Genomic DNA, 24,389 nt, shown 5'->3' with positions numbered 1-24,389 from the left:
GATGCAGAGGAGTCATGGGAGAAGGTCATGTGGTCAGATGAAACCAAAATAGAACTTTGGTATCCACTCCACTCGTCACGTTTGGAGGAAGAAAGAAGACTACAAGCCCAAGAACACCGTCCAACCGTGAAGCATAATGATGGAAACCTCATATTTGTGGGGGCTTTTCTGTAAACAACCTTCTTCCCTCGCTAACCGTATTAAAGATGGTTCTTGGCTGGGTCTTCCAGTATGACAATGACCCAAAACATACAGCCAGGACAATTAAGGAACGGCTCTGTAAGAAGCATTTCAAGGTCCTGGAGTGGCCTAGCCAGTCTTCAGACCTGAACCCAATAGAAAATCTTTGGAGGAGCTGAAACTCGATGCTGAAAGATCTGGAGAAGATCTGTATGGAGGAGTGACCTGAAAGATCTGGAGAAGATCTGTATGGAGGAGTGACCTGAAAGATCTGGAGACTATCTGTATGGATGAGGGGCAATACCCCGAAACAGCTGTCTGTGGATGGATACCTGGCCTTGGTATTTCCCTTGTCATATCTTTTAAACTTGTCAAAAAGTTGGATATTGACAAAGGGCCACTTAATATGGTGGTTATGGTGGTCTCCTAAAAAGAGCCACCCCTTGGCTGGGTCCTTCCCGGAGGGATATCTGGCTGGTTTCTGTGTTGAGACTCCTAACAGAGGCTCCACGGACCTTTTTGATTTGCATATTTCTCAGGGGGCAATGTACCTAGGATTTCACTGTCTTGAGCACCCTCGCTGGCTGCCGGCAGTGTTTTCTCTGGCTGGTCTCCCCGAGATCAGTGATTTGTTTTGTCTTTAAAGGAGTGACCTGAAAGATCTGCAGTAGATCTATATGGAGGAGTGACCTGAAAGATCTGGAGAAGATCTGTATGGAGGAGTGACCTGAAAGATCTGGAGAAGGTCTATATGGAGGAGTGACCTCAAAGATCTGGAGAAGATCTGTATGGAGGAGTGCCCTGAAAGATCTGGAGAAGATCTGTGTGGAGGAGTCGCCAAAACCCCTGCTGCAGTGTGTGCAAACCTGGTGAAGAACCACAGGAAACGCCCGACCTCTAACTGCAAAGGTTTCTACCAAATATTAAGTTCTGTTTTTCTATTGTATCAAATACTTATTTCATGCAATAAAATGCAAATTCATTTTTTTTCTATATCCCCACAGACCATTTATGGTATCTATACAGTGGACACTTCAAATGGAAACCTATCCATTACATGCAGGTGTCTGCACTGGGCTCACGTTTCCTATAAATATGGCCGCTACGCGCTTCATTGGCAAAGTGTCTCTTTATAAATTAAAGCCGTCATTACCGGACATTTTCTATGTTCCTGTTGGCAGCAGAATTTGGCGTAAAGTTTATTCTTTCTCTTCCCATCGATTTTGTAGATTGAGAATTTCAATAACGAGTTCTGGACGGGGTTACAGCTCGCCTGCTGGGAGAAGACGGAGGAGCCATGGGCGTACTTTCCGGACATATCTATCTACGTGCGGGATGTGAACTCCAGCCGCTCCTTCCGGCTCACCATAAAACCTCAGGTACAGTGTTTTTTTGGGGTTTTTTTTATGTAATTTTATTTGTATCCTTGTTTCAGTAGAGATCTTTAGGCCTCGTGCACACAACAATATTTTGGATAAAGATCATGAGACAGTGTTTATACCACTATTCAGGGAAATAAGTAGTATGGGACTAATGTCCCTAGATTTAGGATTAGCCCTATTAAATGACAAGTTAATCTCTTGTAAAATCTGCTGTAATCTGCTGCAAATCCACAGATGATATCAAAAGGTGTAATTTTTGGATTATACGGTAAAACTATACTGAGGAAAGTATTGGCCCACACATACTTGGCCGGTGGTGCGGAGCTCACGGTTATCAGCGCGTTCTGTAATAGGAGCCACCAGGGTAACAAGTCCATTCATTTTTCTCCTGAATCCTCCCCCATCACCTGTGAGTGATATTACTGAGAAGTGGAAAGAATCGCAGCCACGAAGAGGAGACCTCGTAAAGTTAAGGACGGGGGGGCCGAGTGCTGACGAGCAGAGGGCAGAACAGTCCCCACCGCTCTGCTGACCTCATAACTGCAGAGTCCAGACATCCTCTGGTAACATCAGCACAAACACTGCGCCCGCCGGGCGCTTCATAGCTGATAAGCTGCAGCCGTAAATCACCAGAGCAGCTACAGCCGTACCTCACCAGGCACAATGACGAATGTCGGATGGAGCAGTATAAATCTGCCACCCCTTGACTCTGGAGGAGACATGTCCTCTGCTCTATCTGCATCTGATGGAGGAGTCTGGGTTTGGTGATGGAGTATGTTACCCCCTGATTGCACTGTGCCCAATGTACAGTTTGGTGGAGGAGGATGATGCTCCAGGCTGTTATCAGGGGTCGGCCTCGGCCTCTTTTCTTTCCAGTGAAGAGAGATCTTAATTCTTCAGCACAAGACAAAGTTGGAAACGTTTGGGGAAGACCCTCTTTTGTTCTCCATGACTGTGCCTGGTGCAGAAGGTCCATACAGACATGGAGGGGAGAGGAGGAGAAGATGACAGCCGCACAGAGCCTGGACCTCAGGCCCATCCAACAACCAGACTGGAAATTGTGAGCTCGGCCTCTCCTCCATATCAGTGTCTCCTCACAAATGTTCCTCTAGAGGAAGGGGAAAAAAAATTCCCACAGATGCTTCCAAAATCTTGTAGACCTACTTCCCAGAAGAGCGGGAGCCATTATATCTGCAGAGGGGCCGACTCCATATCAATGCCTATGGATGTAGGATCGGAGGTCTGAAAAACTGGAGGAGAATGTGGAGGGGGCACTTACTTTACCCCACTAGTGTGAGTGTAAAGAAAGAAAAGTCTGGATTTTCTTAAAGCAGAGAACACTCTTCTTAGTGACAGGGTAAACTGGGAGTGGTGCGATCTGCGTCACGCTCAGCTTGACATGAGGCAGAACCTGAGACATTATTTCCTTATGAAATGCCCTGTACATTAAATTTAAAGTAAATGGTGACTGTTGTATAATAGTGTGTACATTGTGTGTGTAGATATCTGTATAAGTACATAAACGCAATAATATATATATATATATATATATATATATATATATATATATATATATATATATATATATATATATATATATATATATATATATATATATATATATATATATTATATAATATAATATAATATGTGTGTGTGTGTGGTGTGTATAGATAGATAGATAGAGAGAGAGATATATATATATATATATATATAATATTGTGTAAATGTGATATATAATGTATGTACTGTATGTGTGTGCATATATGTGATGTTCTGTATATTTATTTTTCCAGTTATACATCCAGTCTGTATTGACTTTACGTGAGAATCTGAACTGTTTCCGTTTCGGCATCTCCCCGTCCTCCAACGCTCTGGTCATCGGCGCCACCGTCATGGAGGGGTTTTACGTCATCTTTGACAGAGAAGAGCGGAGGGTCGGATTTGCTGTCAGTAGATGCGCAGGTGAGACGTAGGAAAGAAACACTGCTTAGTTGGTTGGAAAATTGGTAAATTAGGATTTTTTTTTTTTTTTTCTCTTCCAAAAATAAATGAACCTAATTATAGACTAATAATCCTAAATAAAACCAATGATTGAGAACCTGGCGTCCAATAAAGGCACAGCAGTGGCTTGTTCTGCCTTCTCCGGTGGTTTTTGTATAGTGGTCACAATGGCCGCCTCCATGTTGGGATCTGTCGGACGCCATAAACCCTAAAATCAGTTACTTATTTGTTCTAAACCTCAAAGAATAGACCCGTCCTCTAAATTTGCTCCTTTTTGCTTTTTGACCCTGTGTGAATATTTTTGCATCAGTTTTTGGTTTCAGTGCTGACTTTCCAAGGTGACACATTCATCCGCGGCCTCATTTCCCGCTCGTTATGTTTTGTTTGCGTTGGCTGTCACTCCGGGAAACTACATAATGAGGTGATTTTGGCCGACTATTTGTTTCCGTAATGGCGTTCTTATTAACCACTTACTTTCCTGAAGAGTGGACACGACGGCTCGATAATTGGAAACGTCAAAAAAAAAAAAAAAAAAAGGCGCCCACTTGGTAGAGCCACTGCCCCCACCCTGATGGCGTTCCTAAATGTAGTCAGTGATGTCGCCTGGTTTTTCTCTTTTTCTCTCTCTCTCTCTTTCTTTCTTTCTCTTTCTCTTTCTCTTTCTTTCTCTTTCTCTTTCTCTTTCTTTCTCTTTCTCTTTCTCTTTCTCTTTCTCTTTCTTTCTCTTTCTTTCTTTTTCTCTTTCTTTCTCTCTTTCTTTCTCTTTCTTTCTCTCTTTCTTTCTCTCTTTCTTTCTCTCTTTCTTTCTCTTTCTTTTTCTCTTTCTCTCTTTCTTTCTCTTTCTTTCTCTCTTTCTTTTTCTCTTTCTCTCTTTCTTTCTCTTTCTTTCTCTTTCTTTCTCTTTCTTTTTCTCTTTCTTTCTCTTTCTTTCTCTCTCTTTCTCTCTCTTTCTCTCTCTTTCTCTCTCTTTCTCTCTCTTTCTCTCTCTCTCTCTCTCTCTCTTTCTTTCTTTCTCTCTTTCTTTCTCCTTTCTTTCTCCTTTCTTTCTCTTTCTTTCTCTCTTTCTCTTTCATTTATATTTAAATATGTGTGTGTGTATATTATATATGTATGTGTGTGTGTATAGATAGATAGATAGATAGATAGATAATATATACACATATATATCTGAAGTTCCTTTAATCTGGAATCCTATAATCTAAAAAAAATGTGATAATTGATCACGACTTTTCCTCAAACTAAACTACGTGAAAATGGGAGACTGTCCATGGGTAAAAGAAAAGTATATCAGCAAATTTGTCAGAAAAGGGGATTTCTTGGCTATTTTTGTATGGTGGGGCTGTGTATTACTGACTGACAAAACACTGCAACATGGAAATATTTCACTGTATATTATAGCCACGATCGGGGGATTAGATTTTCAAATCCACTAGTGTGTATAAAAAAAAGAATAAATAAATTTTAAAAATGTAAACCCCCCCCCACCCCCGAAAACTCAAAATAAACAACTTTTTTCCCTACACAACATTCATTATTGTAGGAAAAATAATTAAAATACACCGTAAAACCCTTATCAAAACAACTATTTTTGAAGACCACCCCTCTATCCAGAGCAGATTTCATGCTGCAGATTGCCACCGTGCATTAATTTACATCTTCCAAAAAAGTTCTAAATGCTAGTTTTTTTTCTAAAGTTTTTTTAAATGCAATGTTTGTCCGTTCTGTTTTAAAAATAGGGTTAATTTTATTTCTTACTCTGAAAACACCCAAGTAATTCAATGCGTATTAAAAAGGAAAAAAAAATCCCCCCCCCACCACCCCCAAAAATAAATTGTGTATGCACATTGTACTTGCCCTAAAACTACCCCACCTACTAAGAAAATAACAAAAGAAAGCCCCGTGGAATGTGGTGATTGCAAAAACAACAAACAAACATTGGGGGGAAAAAAAACTACTTTTATGGCACAAAAGTGATAAAACTTACAAAATCGCTATCATTGTACCGACCGGCAGGATAAAGTTGACCGGTTGATTATAATGCATGGTGAGAGGGTAAAAGAAAAAAAAGTGAAAAGAAAATGATGGTTGGAACTACCGTGGTTTCTTTTTTGTTCTTTTTTCGTCCTTTAGAACCCCACCCCCCCCCCAAAAAAAAAAAAAAAAAAAATCCCCTGGTGTTATTACAATAGTTAACTTTCACAAGAGTGAAAAGACAACAAGATTTGTGTGGTGCATCATTATTTTTTTCCCCCTCTTTTTCTGCTCTTTATAAGTAAGTTATCTCTTTTTCAATAATTTGAAATAAACATAAATAGCTATGTAGAGCCCCCCATCAATGTGATTTGAGGATATTGGATGCCATCTAGTGTCCATTTTCAGCATAACAGATTATATATTAATATTGTCTGCCATCTAGTGGCCATTTGCAGCATAACCATGTATATTGACATTGGCTGCCATCTAGTGGCCATATGGAGCATAACAGGTTATATATTAATATTGTCTGCCATCTAGTGGCCATAAGCAGCATAACTATATATGACATTGGCTGCCATCTAGTGGCCATATGGAGCATAACAGATTCTATATTAATATTGTCTGCCATCTAGTGGCCATATAGAGCATAACAGGTTATATATTAATATTGTATGCCATCTAGTGGCCATTTGCAGCATAACCATGTATATTGACATTGGCTGCCATCTAGTGGCCATATGGAGCATAACAGGTTATATATTAATATTGTCTGCCATCTAGTGGCCATAAGCAGCATAACTATATATGACATTGGCTGCCATCTAGTGGCCATATGGAGCATAACAGATTCTATATTAATATTGTCTGCCATCTAGTGGCCATATAGAGCATAACAGGTTATATATTAATATTGTATGCCATCTAGTGGCCATTTGCAGCATAACCATGTATATTGATATTGGCTGCCATCTAGTGGCCATATAGAGCATAACAGGTTATATATTGATATTGGCTGCCATCTAGTGGCCATATAGAGCATAACAGGTTATATATTAATATTGTCTGCCATCTAGTGGCCATATGCAGCATAACTATATATGACATTGGCTGCCATCTAGTGGCCATATGGAGCATAACAGATTCTATATTAATATTGTCTGCCATCTAGTGGCCATATAGAGCATAACAGGTTATATATTAATATTGTATGCCATCTAGTGGCCATTTGCAGCATAACCATGTATATTGATATTGGCTGCCATCTAGTGGCCATATAGAGCATAACAGGTTATATATTGATATTGGCTGCCATCTAGTGGCCATATAGAGCATAACAGGTTATATATTAATATTGTCTGCCATCTAGTGGCCATATGCAGCATAACTATATATGACATTGGCTGCCATCTAGTGGCCATATGGAGCATAACAGATTCTATATTAATATTGTCTGCCATCTAGTGGCCATATGCAGCATAACTATATATGACATTGGCTGCCATCTAGTGGCCATATGGAGCATAACAGATTCTATATTAATATTGTATGCCATCTAGTGGCCATTTGCAGCATAACCATGTATAATGATATTGGCTGCCATCTAGTGGCCATATAGAGCATAACAGGTTATATATTAATATTGTCTGCCATCTAGTGGCCATATGCAGCATAACTATGACATTGGCTGCCATCTAGTGGCCATATGGAGCATAACAGATTATATATTAATATTGTCTGCCATCTAGTGGCCATTTGCAGCATAGCAGCCAATATCCATATACATTGTTATCTAGTGGCCATATGCAGCATTAGGGATTCAAGGGAATCTGTCACCAGGTTTTTGCTACCACATCTGAGAGCAGCATAATGTAGAGACAGATACGGATTCCTGCGATGTGTCACTTACTGGGCTGTCTGCTGTCTTTTTGATAAAAATCACTTTTTAAAACATTGATTTTATCAAGACTACACTAAACAGTCCACACCGCTGAAATCAGGATCTCTGCCCCTACATTATGCTGCTCTCAGATTAGGTGGCAAAAACCTGGTGACAGATTGCCTGTAATCTTGGCTACCATCTAGTGGCCATATGTTGAATAACAGATTATATATTAATAATGGCTGCCATTTTATGGCCCATTTGCAGCATAACAAACCTATATTAATATTGGCTGCCATCTAGTGGCCATTTCTGTTATAACAGATTATATATTATTAATTAAGAAATAACGTCTGGAACACCATTCTAAGTCTGAACTGGGTGCAAAAACCCTAAAAAAAACCTTCACTATATAAAAAACAGGGCTGCACACCAGTAACATTGCAAGGGGAATAAATGTAAAGCAGAAACATTTATTCCCCTTGCATTGTCACTGGTGGGCAGCCCTTCTCTTTATATAGATTATATATTATCTGCCATCTAGTGGTCATATGCAGCATAACAGATTATATATTAATATTGTCTGCCATCTAGTGGTCATATGCAGCATAACAGATATATTTATTGATATTGTCTGCCATCTAGTGGCCATTTCCAGTATAACAGATTATTTATTAATATTGGCTGCCATCTAGTGGTCATATGCAGCATAACAGATATATTTATTGATATTGTCTGCCATCTAGTAGCCATTTCCAGTATAACAGATTATATATTAATATTGGCTGCCATCTAGTGGCCATTTTCAGATATGAATTATATATTTTGGCTGCCATCTAGTGGCCATTTTCAGTATAACAGATTATATTATTTGCTGCCACCTAGTGGCCTTACGTGGCATAACTGATATATTTTTATATTTTTTTTTTTTCCCCAAGATTTTCTAATTTGCTGTATATTTTATTTTTAATTTTTAAATTTGTTAAAAACTCCAACATCCGTGTAGTGCTGGTGCTTTTATTGCAGGAATAACCCATCTCCCTGTAATTTTTTCTTCATTTTTTTCTCTTGCAGAAGTGAAGGGTGTGATGGTGTCGGAGATCGCCGGGCCGTTCAGTACGGTGGATGTAGCCAGTAACTGCATCGCCAGTAACCCCCTCAGGGAGCCGATCATGTGGATCATCTCCTACGCTCTCATGACCTTCTGCGGCATCATTCTGCTGGTCCTTGTGGTCCTGCTGCTCCTTCCCAACAGACGTAACGGCCACGACCCCGAGGTGGTCAATGATGAATCCTCTTTGGTGCGTCACCGTTGGAAATAATTTTGGGGTGGTGTTTTATCCCTCCGGTTGGATGGACCTGTCCATAATTCCCACCGTTCATCACTTGCTGCTGGGAACTGTTGGTTTACGAACCCGTCACTACCAAAGCCGTTTGTGAGGCGCGACACTGACTACATAACTTGATGCTTTCCTTTCCTTTTGAAAGTCCAAAGTACGTCTTAATACTACTACACTACTCGGAGGCACTGTTCTTCATTAATCCTTTATTACTCCCCCCCCCCCCAACCCCCTCAGGCCGTAACCACTCTTACCTGCAATACTAAATATTGAAAGCGAAACTTCCACATTGGACCTGATGTCTCATCTGACCGCCTCATGTTACAGAGCAGGATGTACCGAGTAGTTTGATATATAATATTGTGGGAAAATATTCTGTAGAACTTGTAATTTATTCATTTAAATAGGTGCTTTCGAGGAGTCCAGTGGGCGGTCCTACCCAGTGAAAGCTCCACCTACTGGACTCTTTAGCACAAATCATGCCTTTAATGGAATAAATGAAATGTTTTACTGAATCTTTTCCCATCAATCTATATATCAATCTGCTCAGCTCTTCCAGCTCTATAACATACTGGAGGCGGATTGGCAATGTTAGAGGTTCCCTTTTAAAATATTTTTTTCACTGAGTTTTTTGTTGATTTTTTTTTTTTTTTTTTTCTTTCTCCAAATTTTTTGTTATACATTCCACATGGACCTGATACTTGTGTTTTTTGTTTTTTTTTTTTTGTTTTTTTTTTTCATTTTTGATCAGGGATATTTGTTCATCAGACTGTATATGTCGATCCTCCACAACTAAATCCCTACTATTCCTTGATATATTTGATGTTAATCAGATCTGAAGGCAGTCTACAGTCTTAGTCAAAAAGTCAGCCTTTAAGTGATTTCTGCAAGAAGCCATCTTGGATTACAGTCAGCCTTAAAGGGGCATTTCAAACATGAGTTCATGACTCCTCCTGTAATACCTAATGATTTGTCAGTCAAGTAGGCGGGGCTTAACATGTAAATTAGGGTGACGTATTAATTGTAAAAGGATCATAGACTTTCAAAGAAGGTTGAAACCTCTCCTAACCTTACCTTGACCACCCGCGGCCTGTACGGACTCCAGACCCATCAGGACTGAGCTTTACTTCTATGATGAGAGTTGTAGTATAAACTAATGTAGTTGGTACGAATGAATTGTGCATCTGATGAGCGATAATCTGTGCTCTGACTTTTGTTTTTGCTGCTCTCATACTCCGTTCTGATTTTTGGGGTTTTTTCTTTTTTCTTTTTTTTTCTTTTTTTTTTTTTTTCTAGCGTTACTCCTCCATTCTGATTTTTTTTTTTTTTTCTTTTGCTATACTTCCTCGCAGCCATGAACCAATACATATATATTTTTAAAAAAGTTTCTTAATTGTTCAAATTTTGCTCTGATTTTTTTTTTTTGTTATCACTGCAATTTGACACCGGGATGTCTACTTAATTGTTTGTATTTATAAAACTGTAAATGAGACTGAACACACAATTAAACCAAAAATTTATATCTAGTAAGTTTCTCAATAACCTGTGTTTTGGGCACATACCAGTCTAATATGTCCAGGAACTATCCCTAGGATCTCCATTCCTTTGCTGTTGACCATTCCTTTTTATCAGCATTCTGCCAGTACTATAGGTGTTGGGATATACTTTCCTCTCACTTTCCATTTGCCAATGGCTTGTTGACCACCAAACTAAAATCACCTCTTTTCTGCCTATACAGTGTGTCCACCCATATCCTGTCCACCACCATTAACTTGAGAACGGCGGCAGCTATAGGCATAGAAGTGGTGTCTAGGTATAGTAAAGTAGCCACGCGCTATGTAATGAAACCACCTATAGCGCCACCTGGTGGAAAACAACGGAGTTAGAATTTTTATCTCGAAAACGGAACGAGATGGAGAAAAAAAGTGAATTGCAAAGTTACAGGGCATCCTGAATTCAATACGAATCTGCACCTTGCATACAGAAATGCTATGATTAGAACGTGTAAAACTGGGAATTACCCTATTATGCAAATAAGTGTGCAATATCATACCTGACGAAATACTGTAGACATAGTGTACAGTAAATGGGATTGTTCAAAGGGTTGCCCAACAGACCTCTGTCACGCTTTCTCTCCAGTGTTTAAGCACGGATGAGTCGCGCTGGAGAGAACAGCGTGACAGGTCTGTTGGGCAACCCTTTGAACAATCCCATTTACTGTATAGTATGTACTATTAGCAGTCTACAGTATTTCGTCAGGTATGACGTTGCACACTTATTTGCATAATGGGGTAATTCGCCGTTTTACACATTCTATTCATAGCGTTTCTGTATGCAAGGTGTCGATTCGTATTGAATTGATGATGCCCTGCAACTTTGTAATTCACTTTTTTTCTCTATCTCGTTCTGTTTTCGAGATAAAAATGCTAACTCCGTTGTTTTCCACCAGGTGGCGCTATATAGGTGGTTTCATTGCGTAGGGCATGGATACTTTACTATACCTAGACACCACTTCTATGCCTATAGCTGCCGCCGTTCTCAAGTTAATGGCGGTGGACACACTGGATAGTTTGACAGAGAGAACAGAAGCACAGACACCTTTTTTATTTGCTTCCAATTCCTGTAGCGACACAGAGGTTACATTTTCTAGGATCGGTACACGAGACCTGACGATCACGCATGTAACCCAGTAATATATGCGGTAATCAAAAAATCCCTAATTTAGGTGTTGTTCAAGAATCAATTTAAAAAAAGACCTTCCATGCAGTAGCAACAGGCAAATGCCACTCGTGGAGGTCAAAACACCAACGATCATACAGACAAATAAGAAGTATTAAAATATATATATTAAATAGGATAAAAGCTGAAAAATATTTCTCTTATAATATTATCAAGGCTGGGAATTTAGGGGAGACCACAAATGGGGTCCCTCGTTTTTTGGGTCACAGAGTCGGAGTTCAAATCCAATCTGCGCAGATATTAATGAATCAGACAATGATATGTGTTCAGCATTTGAGCAGAAGTTCACTTCTGACCCATGTATTAAAAAAACGTCGTGATTATACAATACAACATTCGATTTCGACCTTGAAGCAAGAACAAGGAGTGAACATCCCACATCTCACATCCCTCATTCCAGCTGGTGAGAAAATCATGATTATATTCTGGCTTCGTTATCAGCTTACTGTATACACATCTTAGAATCCTATTATGGCGTCTGTGCGATTGTCATATAGACATACAGATAATTATGCAACGACATCTATATTTTGATTATTTACATACACAGATCATCTTATTATATTTGGACAAACGGCCCATAGCCCAGGCCTACCCTCACAGTAATATCACTGTGTGAGCATTGTTATGGTTACTGATTACCTGTAATGGTCCTTTACTTTCCACCTATTTCTGTTGTTGCGAGAAACCCTGTCTTGTATTTTACTGACCCTAGACAGGGTCTAGGGTCAGTAAAATACAAGACAGGGTTTCTCGCAACAACAGAAATAGGTGGAAAGTAAAGGACCATTACAGGTAATCAGTAACCATAACAATGTTCACACAGTAAAATATATAGCTGCCAATAAGATCATAATATGTCAAAATAATGAGATCAGATTAAAAGTCTATGTTAAGATGTAAGCCCATTAGCATATAGTAATCCCAAAGTGAAATAAAGGTGGGTGTGGTGGTAATTACCTGTATCCAGGGTCTTTTAGATCTATGTGCCTGCAGGTCAACGCGCGTTTCGTCATAATCTGACTTCCTCAAGGGTGGGTTTGATGTGTGGGTAAGCATAAGTAGATGTGAGGTCATCAGCCTTTCTCTATATAAGCCAAGCACATCAAAGCAACACTTTCCTGCCTTGAGCCTATGGTGAGAGCTCTTACCTGACACATTGTAACGGACTGCAGCTGTGTGAAAACAAGCGCAGCTTATAATATTGGAGGAATAAATATACGGTTACCCTTTATGATGTTTTCAGGACAGACCTTTTTAACAGGTTGTGCAACCAACAATAAATTTCATTCTGGAGGGAGGGAAGCAAACGGTATTCTTAAATTTATCCACTAGGTGGCAGCAACAGTCATCTAAAATCCATCACTCACTTCATTTTTTTTCCGAGCGTTCGTGGACGGTGCGACCTGAAAGAACAACTCCATTTATACCGCAGAGAAGCATCGGGGCTCGGACCTGAAGAGATGTGCTGTTAACATGATCTGTCTGGGGTAAGGTCCATTAGTGTTCGCTCCCTCTTATATAGAAATTGGCCAAATTTTATGCGAGAGAAAAAAAGAATCTCATTGCACTCGCACCGATGTTATTCAATGAGGCAGGGCAAGTTTTTCCTTAGCTGTAATCAGGCCGAGGAAAAAAAAAATCTCAGCGTACGGTGTACAGCCGCGTATATGGGACAGGACTCGCCAATGAAAGTCAATGGGCGCTAGAAAAAAAAAATCTCACAGCACACGGACCATCCATATGGCGTTCAATTATTTTCTCGCACCCATCTCAAAGGAAGCAAAAACAAATATAAAGATGTAGGTAGATGATAGAAAAATATTCGGTAGAATGAATATATACTGGAGATGAAAATTAGAGAACACACTATTTCCTAAATGTTGCGGTCATTGTGTCGTCCTATGTTATTATATCCTAACAGGAGCAAATTTTCAGGATTTTAAACTTATTTCATACATTGAATTTAGCAAATAATACAAATGTAAATGAGATAAATGAAAAAGAACACTGATCAAAATTAGAGAACATTTTCAGAGCCCTGCAAGTTATTGGTGTTAATATGGCACCAAGTGCTAATTTCCTTAATTATTTGACAACGCCTATGTAACTGGCAGCCTCTGACTCTGCAAAAATGGTGCGCCGTTCCAAAGTGACTGAAACCCTCCGGCAGCAGGTTGTCCAGATAAAGGCCAGAGGCGTGACCCTATCAGCCATAGCAAGCGAAGTTGGTCGTTCCAAGTGTGTGATTTTGAGAGTATTGCATCTTTACAACATCACAAACGTTCAAGTCCCTTAAGAAGGCTGGTCGCCCTCGAAAGACAAATGCAAGAGAGGACAGGGTAATGCGGAGAATCTCCATGGATAATCGTTTCACACTGCAGCTGGAATTGCTCGGCAGTGCAGCACTAAACAAGGTAAGGATCGGTTTCGTCATACAGTGTCACGACGTTTAAGAGCATTTGGACTGAAAGGCCAATCTGAAGTGACCAAACCTCTCAGCAGATAGAATCACAAGGCTAGACTCATCTTTGGTGAGGAGCGTGTTGTGTGGACAGAAGTGTCCACAGTTCATTTTACTGATGAAAGCAAGTTTAATTTTTTGGGGTCTGATGGGAAACATTATGTTCATCAACAAACTGGGGAAAGACTGAACCCAAAGTGAGTTAAGAAGTCAGCAAAAGGTGGTGGAGGAAGAGTCATGGTTGGGGAATGTTTTCTGCAGCAGGAGTTGGACCTCTCATACAGCTACATGGCAGAGTGAATGCAAGTGTGGATCAGAACCTTCTTCACAACATGTGGCTCCTTACTTGTGTTCATCACTCAATCAGCAGCAATTTTCATGCAGGACAATGCCCCCTGTCACACAGTAAAACAGGGAAAGCAGCTCCTGGAAACAATGAAATGGCCGCTCAGAATTCTGATCTAAACCCAATAGAAAACCTCTGGAAAATCCGTGATGACTAAGTTATGGCCAAGAAACCCCCAACAGTCAAAGAACTGAGGAAGAGACTGGAAGAAGAGTGGACCAAAATCCCCCCAGAGCAGTGTGACAGACTAGTGATGTCCTGTGACCGCAGATGTGCTGCAGTCATTCACAGCGACGGCCGGTGCACGTCCTACTGATTGTGTTGTTACCTGATGAAAATTTACTGATCATCTCTCTGTGATCTTTTGTAGAACCCTGTCCTACTGGCACGGTGCACCCTTTACACAAAACCTGAAAATGTTAATCAATGTAGATTACATTATTTCTCAAAAAAAGCAAGTGATCATACATTGTTCTCTAATTTTGATCTCCAGTGTATATCCTGCAGCTATATAATGTCACAGACCCCCTACATATTATACACTTTTGTGCTTTTTATGTGGCCCTAGAGGGTGTTTAGCCTGATATAACCTAATACATTTTAAGTTTAGTCAGTCAAGGAGTTGTGAGAAATCTGTATCAGAGGGTGTGACGGGAATACTAGGAACAGTGCAGCCTAAACTGACCCTGATTCCAAAGATAGGTCTGAAGGTGATTATGTTTGAGCCGCCTTCCTTGCCCTACCTCCTGAACAACCCTGCTCTAGTGGCCTCCTCCCTCCACCCAAGTGAGGACAGGGACAGGAGTGATTAATCCCACACAAACAGATATGGGAGGGGGGGGGGAAGGGAGGTAAACCTAAAGTCACCAATCACTCAGGGTGGTAAAGACAATACATGTGGCACGCCCAGGGCCGTGGGGGCTACTCTTTACCGGGCCGAGGTTCTGTTTCTGGGTTGTCACAGCGGCGGGACCCAGCTCCGTCACCCTGGCGGTGGTCGTTTAAAGTAGGGAGGTTATTTACAAGAGGAGATAGTTTGTGACGCCACCTGTGGTATGTGGCAACATGGATGCTGCTGCTATTCAGTGTTTCCCCTGGGGATCGATGGTGATGCAGCTGAGTTGGTATAGTTCTCCAAAGGTAGAGCTGAGCACCAGGGCTGGAGATGGTGTTGTGGCGTAATGGCGAGTGCAGGGCCGGAGGCGCAGACAATAACTGGGCAACACAGGAATGCAGTCACAAGTTCTTTATTCACTGTTGATAGTTCCAGGTTACCACGACTAGTCAGATGCCCTCAGAGTGCTGGGTCCTGCTGTGATGGGCCCCAGCCGATCCCCGGATAGTTCGGAGGCACAACCCGGTGCACCCTTCTGTGTTCCTTCCCTGGTCGTCTTCCTGCGCTGGCCTCTCCCGCCTGCCCCGCACCTCACACACAGAGCCCCGAGCCAGTGTCCGCGGATCCATTGATGGGTGGCTTTTTTGCCTTGTCCCTTGGCCCTATGTGGTCACCTTTTTAGCGGTTTATGTGCGGATGTGGCTTCGGTACTTGCAGTAACCTCAGCCTCCGGTTTGCTAGCTCAGCCTTGTAGTTCTCGACTAGTTGAGGGGCAAGTCCGCTATGCGGCCAAGTCCCTCCACACCGGTATACTGACTGTGGAAGAGTCCACGGGTGTATGGCACACTTCTCGTGGATCTAGGACCTCTTCTCTCCTGATCCTGGAACAAGCTGATCCAGCCCCCGTCCCCAGGACCGCTCTCCTCCGCTTCCCCTTCCTAACTGACTAACGTTATACATTCTGCTCCCACTAACTAAACACCTCCATACTGGCTTCAGGCTGTGCTTTCCAAAGGCGACAACTAAGGTGCAACTTGCCCGAACTACAGCCTAATGGAGTGCCGCTAAATTAAGAGTGTCTGTGTGTGTGTGTGTGTGTGTGTGTGTGTGTGTGTGTGTGTGTGTGTGTGTGTGTGTGTGTGTGTGTGTGTGGAGCCCTGGACTAGCCAGGTCGTCACAGATAACACTCAAACACCCCCACCCCCATAACAGTAACATTAGCCAAACATAAAATCCTTGTTTTCTCCCTCCAGGGTCTGATGTCCACACCAGGTGGGGCGGAGCCAAGCGGTTGGCCCCACCCACCGAGGAGTTCACAGGCCTGGAGGCAGGAAAAGTGACAGTTGAGTTCAGGAGTTTGAAGAGTGAGGAGTAAACACTTGGGTGTCTGGGTTTGTGGCCCAGGCACTGACAGCAAGGTTGGCAGACGGTGGTGGCCGTCTGCAGGAGCGGTGAAGCAAAGCGGAATCGTAGGACCGGGGTCAGGCGTTGGCCCGCCGGTACCGACCGGGGAGCGAAGTAAAGCCAGCACACACAGGCAGGGCCATCGGACCCCGACCAGGCTTGGGGCCGCCGACAATAGTCAAATCCGAGTGTGACCGGAACCCCAGGGGTTTCCTAACAGCCAATGACCCGATAGAAGGCACCCGCCCACACCGTGAGGGTAAACAGCTACCGCCTAAGGCTAGAGACCCAAGGGCCAGTGCCTGCGGGCAAACTGGCTCCTCCGGCATCCATACACCGGGGAGCGGACTACCGTTGGGGATCCATCGTAGTCAAACAAGTACATCAAGGTGCAGGGAAAGACAGCTGCCATCACCTGTCCGGGGAGAGACACTGCAGTCGGCTGCGGGACCCGTCCATCCAGCCGTTTGGTTTACCGAGGACTTAGTAAGAGATGCACAAAGTGAGTACAGCCGTGCCATCCGGCACCGCGCCGCGCTGTCCCTGCAACCCTGCACCTCACCAACCCTGCCTCCCCGTCACACCACCGGGCCTCGGGACCACCGACCCCTACCCACGGAGTGGGAAAACAACATCCCAGCTGCTTCCTCCAATTGCTCCCGGGATCCCCATCACCAGCAGTGGTGGTGCCCATCTTCACCACAACCCGTGGGTGGCGTCACGGACTAAATCCCCCAAACCAAGCACCCCTTTCACTCACGGGCGAGGACGCCGCTCGAGTCCCCGGATCCGGCCCACCGCTCGAGCAGCCGCAGCAGCGCCGGACCCGAGCGTTAGCAAGCGACCAGCAGCGGCGGCGTCCTCCCCGCCCGCGACAACTGCAACGACCTGTGACCTCCTCCTTACCCGGTAATGGGATACTACATTTCTGGCTGAGGTGCAGTACCTCTGTGGTGACTGGAGCCTCAGGGGTGCCACACATGCTAAAGAGGAAACTAACGGAAGGGAGGAAAACTGACAAAAAGAGTATCTTCACAACACACCACAGAGGTTCACCAGCAACAGGATCACAAAGCACAAAGGCCGGGATCGCATAAAGCTATTATCAGCATGGGAGACTAGGATCCACCATCTTAAAAAAGGCAGAGGCGACTGTGATAGGTCTCCTGCAACATGTGACTCAAGCAGTAATCCACAGGCTAGCAGAAATTTACTCCTGCATGACTGATTACTAAAAAGAGCACAGCTCATCGGCGCCCGAGCCTGCTTGTGCAATTCAAAAGCAGCATCATGTGGAGTGTCTGCTGTGTGAACCGTGTCAGAAATAGTCCTTACACTGGTGAGTTTTGAGGCAGACATCGTGTGACAGGAAGGACTCTAGTGAGTGTGGACAGGTCACCTCTATCCTGCAGTCGTGATGACTAGGCCCAAACTCTAGTTTCCCGTGTTGCGACTGACTCCAGTGGTACTAGACCAAGAGCAGAGGTTTTGCTTAGACTTGGGCGATCAGACTGGCACAGAATCACTGGTAGACAACCTGTGTCCGATGGCTGACAATCATCGTTATACAGAACGGTTCCTTGTGCCTGAGATGGGACTGGACGGCTTGTGGGACTTTGACTTTATTGAGTGACACCGGGGTGCTAGACCGTAAGGAGGAGGAGGACGTGCAAACAGCAGTTGTGCCTGGAACTATAGAGCAGTCTGCAGTAAAAGTGGGATTTGAAGTCAAATGTTCTGTACATGCAGTGTTCAAGTGTTCTGCTCACAGTGATGGCGTGACCGAGATACTGTGCGTCATAACTGATAGTACAACTGCTGAGAAAGAAACCAACAATCTGTGTCTGTGAATCCCTGGTGGGAAAATCCTGGTCTGCACGATGGCCTGGCTACAGGTATGGCCTGCACATACAAAGACCACACAACCCACTAGGAACACCGCAACCTATCCTTTCTTCTGTGGAGGTAGCCGGGGTACGGATCACCAAAGGAGGACTTCTGAGTAGAAGCAGAAGATGCCCCCACCCCGTGACTACAACCTCGCAACCCCAGGCCACATCTTCATGTAGCACCCGATCGGTGTCCTCATCATCCACGACGTCTGTTTGTCAAACGCCAGTGACCTACCCACCTCTCCCTTCACGCCATCAGATACCTGCACCTGATTGTGTGGCCCGGAAAAAAGTGTGCGCTCCCAGTCCATTTCTTCTGTGCCAATGCACTTCACAACTGGTCCAGTTGCAGTCACTCACTGACTTAAGAAATGGAGGCATGCGCTCAGCCGGGCTGGGAAATATCCAGACACCATCATTTCCTGCAGAAAAGAGACCTAACTCTGTGCTCTTACATGCAGGAGACTTGGCATCGAGGTCAAAGCTGCTAAGCACCACACCATCGACACATGGAGCAGCAATTATGGACAGGGACCATTCATGGTCTGTGGGGTCAATGCTTTGAATAGCAGCGATGCAAAATTGTGACAAGTGGTGAGGCCACCAAGTTGGGTGCTAGGGCTCCACATCTCTCTCAACAGATATAACCCCTATAGCCACAGGGCGCAGCATTGCTTCTGCTCCACACCTCTAGTCTTTGTGTTCTTGTAAGCTTAAGTCCTAAAAAAACTGCTTTACACCTTTTGAGCATGGAGAACAAAAGCCGTACAATGGATGCTCCTCAGCATGACGCATGAAATGTCACGGTGGAGGACTCCACATCGGCTGCCACCAGACATCATCATAGGCAACAACGCCCAGGACATTGAGCCCGTTTTACATTTGAGGACTCTGTCTCCCTGTAGGGCGCATGCCTTGATATTTCTTAAGGAAATATACCCACAATAGGAGGCTTTGCAGTACTGCAATTTGGGCCGACTAACCCCTTAAATACCACTGTTAATCAGGACAGTGGCATCTAAAGGCCCATTTACACGCAACGATATCGCTAACGATATGTCGTCGGGGTCACGGAATTCGTGACGCACATCCGGCGTCGTTAGCGACGTCATTGCGTGTAACAGCTCCGAGCGAGTGTTACCGATCAAAAATACTCACCTAATCGTTGATCGTTGACACGTCCATTTTCAAAATCTCGTTGGTCGTTGTGGACGTAGGTTGTTCTAAGTTCCTGAGGCAGCACACATCGCTACGTGGGACACCCCGCGAACGATGAACAACAGCTTACCTGCGTCCTCCGGCAACGAGGTGGGCGTGTCATTAATGCGGCTGGTCTCCGCCCCTCCGCTTCTATTGGTCGGCCGCTGTGTGACGTTGCTGTGACGGCGCATGAACCTCCCCCTTAACAAAGAGGTTGTTCACCGGCCAAAACGACGTCGCTAGGAAGGTAAGTATGTGTGACGGGTGTTAGAGATATTGTGCGCCACGGGCAGCGATTTGCCCATGACGCACAAACGACGGGGATGGGTACGCTCGCTAGCGATATTGTAGCGTGTAAATGGGCCTAAAGGGTTTAAAAGACCACCTTTGGTAGGATCGCTCCACCAGCGCAATTGTAATCGCGGGTGCCGATCATTGCCATAGTATCCAGAAGTCATCTGATGACCCCAGGGTCCGGTGGCCTGTTAGATCCTGCTATAAACAGTGCATGAGACCAGCGTTCAAAGTAAATTTAAAAAAAATCCCACGGTAGGACTAAGTGAAAAAATAAAAAGTTAAATAAAATTATGTAAACAAAAAAAGTGCACACAAATCACGGAAACCCGTTTCGCCACTAAAAATGCATCCTTTGTGTTTAAAGCTAAAAATAATAGAAAAAAAAAAGTATATAGTACATAATTGATATCGCCATGTATGAAAACTGTCATTTATTCTGGAACACAAACACCTTAAACATTTTTTTTTTTTTTAAAAAAAATCGTACCAAAAATGTCACTTTTTTTCATCGTACAGACACACAAAAAATTTAATAAAAAGCAATCAAAAAGTCATATAAAAAAATGGTATAAATTAAAACTGCAAAAAGAACAAGCCCATTTGGCAAAAACAATTAGAAAGTTATGGCTCTCAGAATATGGCGATTCAAAAACAAATTACTTTTTGTAAAATTTTGTTTCTATTATATAAAAGTAACAAAGCATTAAAAAAAATGATATCAGAGCGATAACACTGAAACCATACTGACCCGAGGAATAAATCAGTCATCAGTTTTACTGGACAAAAAAATAAAAATAATAATGAATTGCTGGTTTTCAGTCATTCTGCATCTGAAAAATGTGAATAAAAAGTGATAAAAAAAAAGTATAAAATTTACCAAAATGGTACCAAAAAAGTAGTTGGGCAAAAAATAAGCCCTCATACAGAACTGTTTGTGAAAAAATAAGTCACAGCTCTCAGAATACGGCGACATAAAAAACTATTACAAAAAAAAGCATTTTTACTGTGTGATAGTAGCAAAACATAAAAGTATATAAACTTGGTATCGCTGTAATCGCGCGAACCCGAAGAATAAAAGTCTATTTACTAATATTGCACGGTGAACTGCGCAAAAAGAAAAATAGACAATAGTGCAGGAATAGTTATGTGATCGTTGTTCCCAACAATTGGAATAATGTCACGTAATGGCTACCGGGGTTTTGCCAGGTACACGGAAAAAACCTCAGCAAGCGCCGCAACACACAGGGTACATGTTACAACATTGGGCCCTAGCACTAGGGAAAGGGGAGCAGGGTCACCTCCTAAACTCACCTGAGACTGATCCCTGCACTCCCTAATGTCCCTATACGGGTTCTTTCATCCCGTCGCCAATCATGTACCTTACCCTGTGTTTCCCTGGACCCAGCCCTGTATAGTGAGCAGGGCAGCGGGTACGCTAGTCCTGCTCTAGTTTAAAGATACAAAGAGGATTAGCCAGACAAGGGTAAAATAAACCGCAATCATACAGAGCACTCCAAACAACAAGAAGTAATAATGAGGAATGGACTAGAGGGGAAAAAAAAACAAAAGGACAAAGGAAAGGAAAAACAACACAACTATCACACAGCAAATGTTCTCAGAATGGCTTCCTGGTCCACAGCTCACAGGTTCCCTCTAGAGGCAAGCTAAGCAGAAACTATCACCAGCAATTACCTGAGCTATGAGGAAAGTCTTCATAGCAGAGCTGATTAGCAGTAGAGAACAGCTGCTTCCAGTGATGATCCGGCTTCCAGGGCTCTGCGGAAGTCGGATCATCCCTTCCATGGTTCTGTGGGGCCAGATCATCCCTTCCAGGGCTCTGTGGGGGCTGGATAATCACTTCCAGGGCTCTGTGGGGGCCGGATAATCACTTCCAGGGCTCTGTGGGGGCCGGATAATCACTTTCAGAGCTCTGTGGGGGCCAGATAATCACTTCCAGGGCTCTGTGGGGGCTGGATAATCACTTCCAGGGCTCTGTGGGGGCTGGATAATCACTTCCAGGGCTCTGTGGGGGCTGGATCATCACTTGCAGGACTCCTTGTTCTTCTTTAGATCTGAAGATTGATCTTCCTGACATTAGCTTTATGTTTGGGGTTATTCTCCTGCTGCAGAATACATTTGGCATCAAACAGACGCCTCCTATATGATATTATATGATGTATAAGTATCTAAATTTCCTAATTTGCTTGTTTCTTTGATCAGACGCTGTCACCAGATAATATGTTGTAATATGTTGCAGCCGCGCCCGGATGAGGGAGAGGCAGGGATCCTTGGCCAGGTCACATCTTGTAGCATTCAGCAGGATGTTGTTGTTACTTGCAGAGCAATTACGCAGTGCTGGACCAATGGGCAGCTGCTTCAGCTTTGTCTTCCGGACATTTCAGCCACATTCCCTGCGGTCCCACTCCACATCAGTGACATCAGCACACAGCTCCTTCATTATGATGTACTGAATGTAAAACTGTTGATCCGGCTCCCTGCACTACCATACACACTGCCAGCCTATCAGAGGCCAGCAGCTGACGTCAGCGTGGCAGTGACATCATATATCATGGCACGCACGACAATTCAAGCTCCTGGTGCCTGCATGTGGGGCTGGAGGACAGTGAGTAGAATTGTTTTGGTTTTTTTTTGTTTTTTTTTTTAATGTGCTGGAAATAACAAAAAATGGCACATTATCTCTGGCTGGGGACTAGGATGGAGCACATTATCCCAGGGAGGGGAATAGAATGGGGCACATTATACCAGGTAAGGGACCAGGATAGGGCACATTAACTGAGGAAGAGGATTGGATGGAGCACATTGTTCCAGGGAGAGGAATAGATTGAGGCATATTATACCAGGAAGGGGACTAGGCTGGGGGGATATTATATCAGGATGGGAACCTGTATAGGGCACATTATCAGAGGAAGAGGACTAGGATGGGGCACATTGTCCCAAGGAGGGGAATAGAATGGGACATATTATATCAGGAAGAGGACTAGGCTGGGGGGATATTATACCAGGAAGGAGACCAGGATGGGTGACATTATACCAGGAAGGAGACCAGGATGGGGGGACATTATCCGAGGAAGAGGACTAGGATGGGCATATTGTCCCATGGAGATGAATAGAATGAGGGATATTATACCAGAAAGGGCACTAGGCTGGGGGGGACATTATATCAAGAAAGGGACCAGTATGGGGGACATTATACCAGGAAGGTAACCAGGATGAGGGACATTATCCCAGGAAGGTAACCAGGATGAGAGACATTATCCCAGATGGGGGACCAGGATGGGGCACATTATCTGAGGAAGAGGACTAGGATGGGGCACATTGTCCCAGGGAAAGGAATAGAATGAGAGATATACCAGCAAGGGCACTAGGTTGGGAGGACATTATACCAGGAAGGAGACCAGGATGAGGGACATTATCCCATGAAGGAGACCAAAATGGGGCACATTATCCAAGGAAAGGGACTAGGATGGAGGACATTATATCAGCAAGGGACAAGGATGGTGCACATTTTCCCAGGCAGAGGACCAGGATGGGGCACATTATCCCAGGAAAACTGAATAGGATAACTGAAGTAAGCACTAATATATATATTCTGAGTGCAAGCCAAAAAAATTTTGATGTGCAGCCTTATCCTTATATAGTATGTATTTTTTGGCTTGCACTCAGAATATATATATTAGTGCTCACTTCAGTTATCCTATTCAGTTATATGTAGTTTTTTTTCTGAATGTGAACACAGCTCCGCCCCTTTCGGCCATGTTTTTCCATTTCCTATATAAGACAGTCCTTGGTTACCGCTCTCCACCCACAGCAGTTTTTTTTTTTTTCCAAAACGTTTTTTATTGATTTTTCAAATTTGTAAAAACATGACAAGTATCATTGCAAAAGAAGAACATTCGTCTGACAAAATGTGACATAGAGGTGGGTGATACCCCAATTTGGAGTTCCATGTTGCTGTTCGATTTAAGATAGTATACAGTAACATTAAACCAAAACATAGGTAATGAAATATAATATAACATATGCAATACAATTCGTTAAATCTCTGTGTCGTCCCTGAATGATTTCAATTTTGCTAGCGTGTCTTGGTATTCCCAACCGTCTCGTCTCCCCCTCCCGCCAGAGCCCCCTCCTAGGTGATTCTCAGTTTACCCAGGCTGTCCTGGATATCGCTCAGGATATACCACTCCGAGTGAACAAAAGGTGCCATCAGGTTAATTATTTCTCCCTGTGTGAATTGGCTTTCAATAAAATGTCTCCATCTCACAAAAAACTTGGCTGTCAACCCATCTTTATCCCTCTCCGCTTCTAGTTTTTCCCACCTCAGAAGGTTGTGTAGTTCGCCCACAACCTCCTTTATGGATGGGCCCTCCCTTTGAATCCAGTGTTTTAAGATGCAACGCTTAGCTATCATGGCTATGTCATGCATTAT

General features: G+C 43.3%; 2 protein-coding genes across 2 annotated transcripts in view; both read left to right on the top strand.

Annotated features, from left to right (window-relative positions):
* BACE2 (beta-secretase 2) overlaps positions 1–10,288 on the top strand; it is an 89,115-nt gene extending 78,827 nt beyond the window's left edge. The window contains exons 7-9 of the mRNA XM_075334960.1: positions 1,410–1,559; positions 3,359–3,527; positions 8,497–10,288. Coding sequence (XP_075191075.1) covers positions 1,410–1,559; positions 3,359–3,527; positions 8,497–8,744 — 567 coding nt within the window. The 3' untranslated portion in view covers positions 8,745–10,288. The remainder of the gene's footprint in view (positions 1–1,409; positions 1,560–3,358; positions 3,528–8,496) is intronic.
* A 2,639-nt stretch (positions 10,289–12,927) lies between these two features.
* The window catches only part of FAM3B (FAM3 metabolism regulating signaling molecule B), a 105,063-nt gene continuing 93,601 nt past the window's right edge, over positions 12,928–24,389 (top strand). Inside the window, exon 1 of the mRNA XM_075332898.1 lies at positions 12,928–12,991. The gene's annotated coding sequence lies outside the window, so the exon portion shown is untranslated. The remainder of the gene's footprint in view (positions 12,992–24,389) is intronic.

Source organism: Anomaloglossus baeobatrachus, chromosome 2 (genome assembly GCF_048569485.1).
Source record: "Anomaloglossus baeobatrachus isolate aAnoBae1 chromosome 2, aAnoBae1.hap1, whole genome shotgun sequence".
NCBI classification, from domain to species: Eukaryota; Metazoa; Chordata; class Amphibia; order Anura; family Aromobatidae; genus Anomaloglossus; species Anomaloglossus baeobatrachus.
The sequence above is the reverse complement of the archived record's forward strand: the minus strand, read 5'-3'. Positions and strand labels throughout refer to the sequence as shown.